The sequence below is a fragment of the Mus pahari genome, chromosome 3 (genome assembly GCF_900095145.1).
Source record: "Mus pahari chromosome 3, PAHARI_EIJ_v1.1, whole genome shotgun sequence".
Taxonomy (NCBI): Eukaryota; Metazoa; Chordata; class Mammalia; order Rodentia; family Muridae; genus Mus; species Mus pahari.
In genome coordinates, this window is record NC_034592.1 from 95,920,306 (window position 1) to 95,922,446 (window position 2,141).

At 39.1% G+C, this 2,141-nt stretch overlaps 1 protein-coding gene across 3 annotated transcripts in view; it reads left to right on the top strand.

Annotated features, from left to right (window-relative positions):
* The window catches only part of Slc12a6 (solute carrier family 12 member 6), a 93,775-nt gene that overhangs the window by 61,789 nt on the left and 29,845 nt on the right, over positions 1–2,141 (top strand). For all 3 annotated transcript variants that reach the window (XM_021193350.2, XM_021193351.2, XM_021193352.2), the window contains 2 exons: positions 271–402; positions 1,492–1,638. In XM_021193350.2, the coding sequence (XP_021049009.1) occupies positions 271–402; positions 1,492–1,638 (279 nt within the window). The remainder of the gene's footprint in view (positions 1–270; positions 403–1,491; positions 1,639–2,141) is intronic.

Sequence of the window (2,141 nt, forward strand, 5' to 3'; positions counted from 1 at the left end):
TGGCTGTCCTGGAACTCACTCTGTAGACCAGGCTGGCCTCAAACTCAGAAATCCCCCTGCCTCTGCCTCCCAAGTGCTGGGATTAAAGGCGTGTGCCACCACACCCGGCCCACACAGTCTTTCAAATGTGAGGAAAACATTGTCTCACAGAAGAATTTTCTTAAAATATTTATCTGTTAAAGATTTCATCATTTACTTTTCTGTTTCCTGGTAGAGAGTATTTTGTTGCTGAATTTCAGTATCCTTCATAAATTATTTCTGGCTTTGTAGGAAGAAATGGACACCAGACCAAAGGTGTCTTCTCTTCTCAACCGCATGGCCAACTATACAAATCTGACACAAGGAGCAAAGGAACATGAAGAGGCAGAGAACATCACTGAAGGGAAAAAGAAGCCTACCAAGGTGATGCCTCACAACACCCAGGATAAATAAAGCAGCCTGAATATAAGATGATGAAGACATACCCAGGGCATCCATCCATGTTAAGAAACAATGTATTAGATGCTTTATGTACCCAGACAATTCTGAGCATTGGGATCATGGCCCAGGCAGGATGCACAGTGTCCTGGCTTCATGTAGGAAGCCAGCCACCACTCCCGGCTCCCTATGCTCTTTAAACTGTTAAAGTATATAACATTTTTAGTGTCAGTTAATGCTTGACCAAAACTTAAACAGAGTTAAAAACAGTGAGACTGACAAGAGCCTGCTGGAAGGAGTTGCTTCTCTGGTGGGCTGAGCAGAGGAGGCCTCTGACTTGGTGGATTTGAGCAGAAACCATTCAGGTGGTTAGCCATGTGACTGACAACTCTGCAGGAAGAGACAATAGCACATCAGTGAAGTGGATCCACCTGGCTGCTCAAGCAGTCGGCCTGGTACAAGGGTTTTGGGGTTGGTTTTTTGTTTGGTCTTTTGAGACTATACCTCAAATATAAGACAGGCTGGCCATGGACTTAGAATCCTCCTGCCTCAGCTGCTCAGTGATAGAATCATAGGCATGTACCATGATAATGATACCCAGCAATTGTTAGACTTTTTTTTAATACTGTTACTTTTCTTACAATAGAATTATGCCAATACACACAGGCCAACTCTTTGCAAGGGGTCAAATGGCCTTCAAGTTTTTATTTTCCCCATCTGTTTCATTTACCAACTATTATGAAGAATTTGAACCTAAATTCTTAACAGTTTCCATAAGTCATCACTCTGTTTTTAAATGAAAAGGATTTTAGCAATAGAATAAAAATTTTTGAAGAATAGAAATTTTTAGATTTTCAAATGTTCCATTGTTTAGGTATAGTAAAAACATGTGGGATGTTATCCAAATTATAAATGTATATAGGTAATAGAAATATAGTGATGAAGTTAACTAAGAGATCTAGAAGGTAATGGTTAAACTTCCTGATGACTCTACTTGGAGATTAATATGGTAAGTCAAAGCATCTTCTATGGCTAACTATATAATTTCCCTTTGCCTTGCATTTTTATTTTCAGAGCCCCCAAATGGGTACTTTCATGGGTGTCTACCTCCCATGTCTACAGAACATCTTTGGAGTGATCCTCTTCCTTCGTCTTACCTGGGTAGTGGGCACAGCTGGAGTCCTTCAGGCCTTTGCAATTGTCCTCATCTGCTGCTGCTGTGTAAGTCGTGCATTGGCTCCTAGAGCTTTCATTTTGAGCTGCCAAGAGTATATGCACTTGACCTCCTGGAGAACAAGCACAGAAAATATGTGAAAAGGCTCATGACCCCAACAGGAAAGAGAATTTTGATCTTAAAATCAAAAAGATTTTCACTAAGCACCCATTAGTCATTATTTACAATATATAGTATATGGCTTCCTAGATTTTTGGAAACACAAAACAAAATGCAGATCTTTAATCTAAAATATGGATAATTTGAGCATGAAAAAACTGATGTTGTAACAGAAAACATTAGAAAATAAATACAGTATTCCAAAATATACTGAAAATAAAGTTGGTGGGGCCTGTATTGGGTTTGGCTTACTTTGAACTCTTTTTTTTTTTTTTAAGTATTATAATTAATTTAAAAATTAGGAATTGAGATACCATCTTGAAAAGGGTTTGGTGCCCAGATACTATTGCACATGCCAGCAAGATTCTGCTGAAGGGACCCTGATATAGCA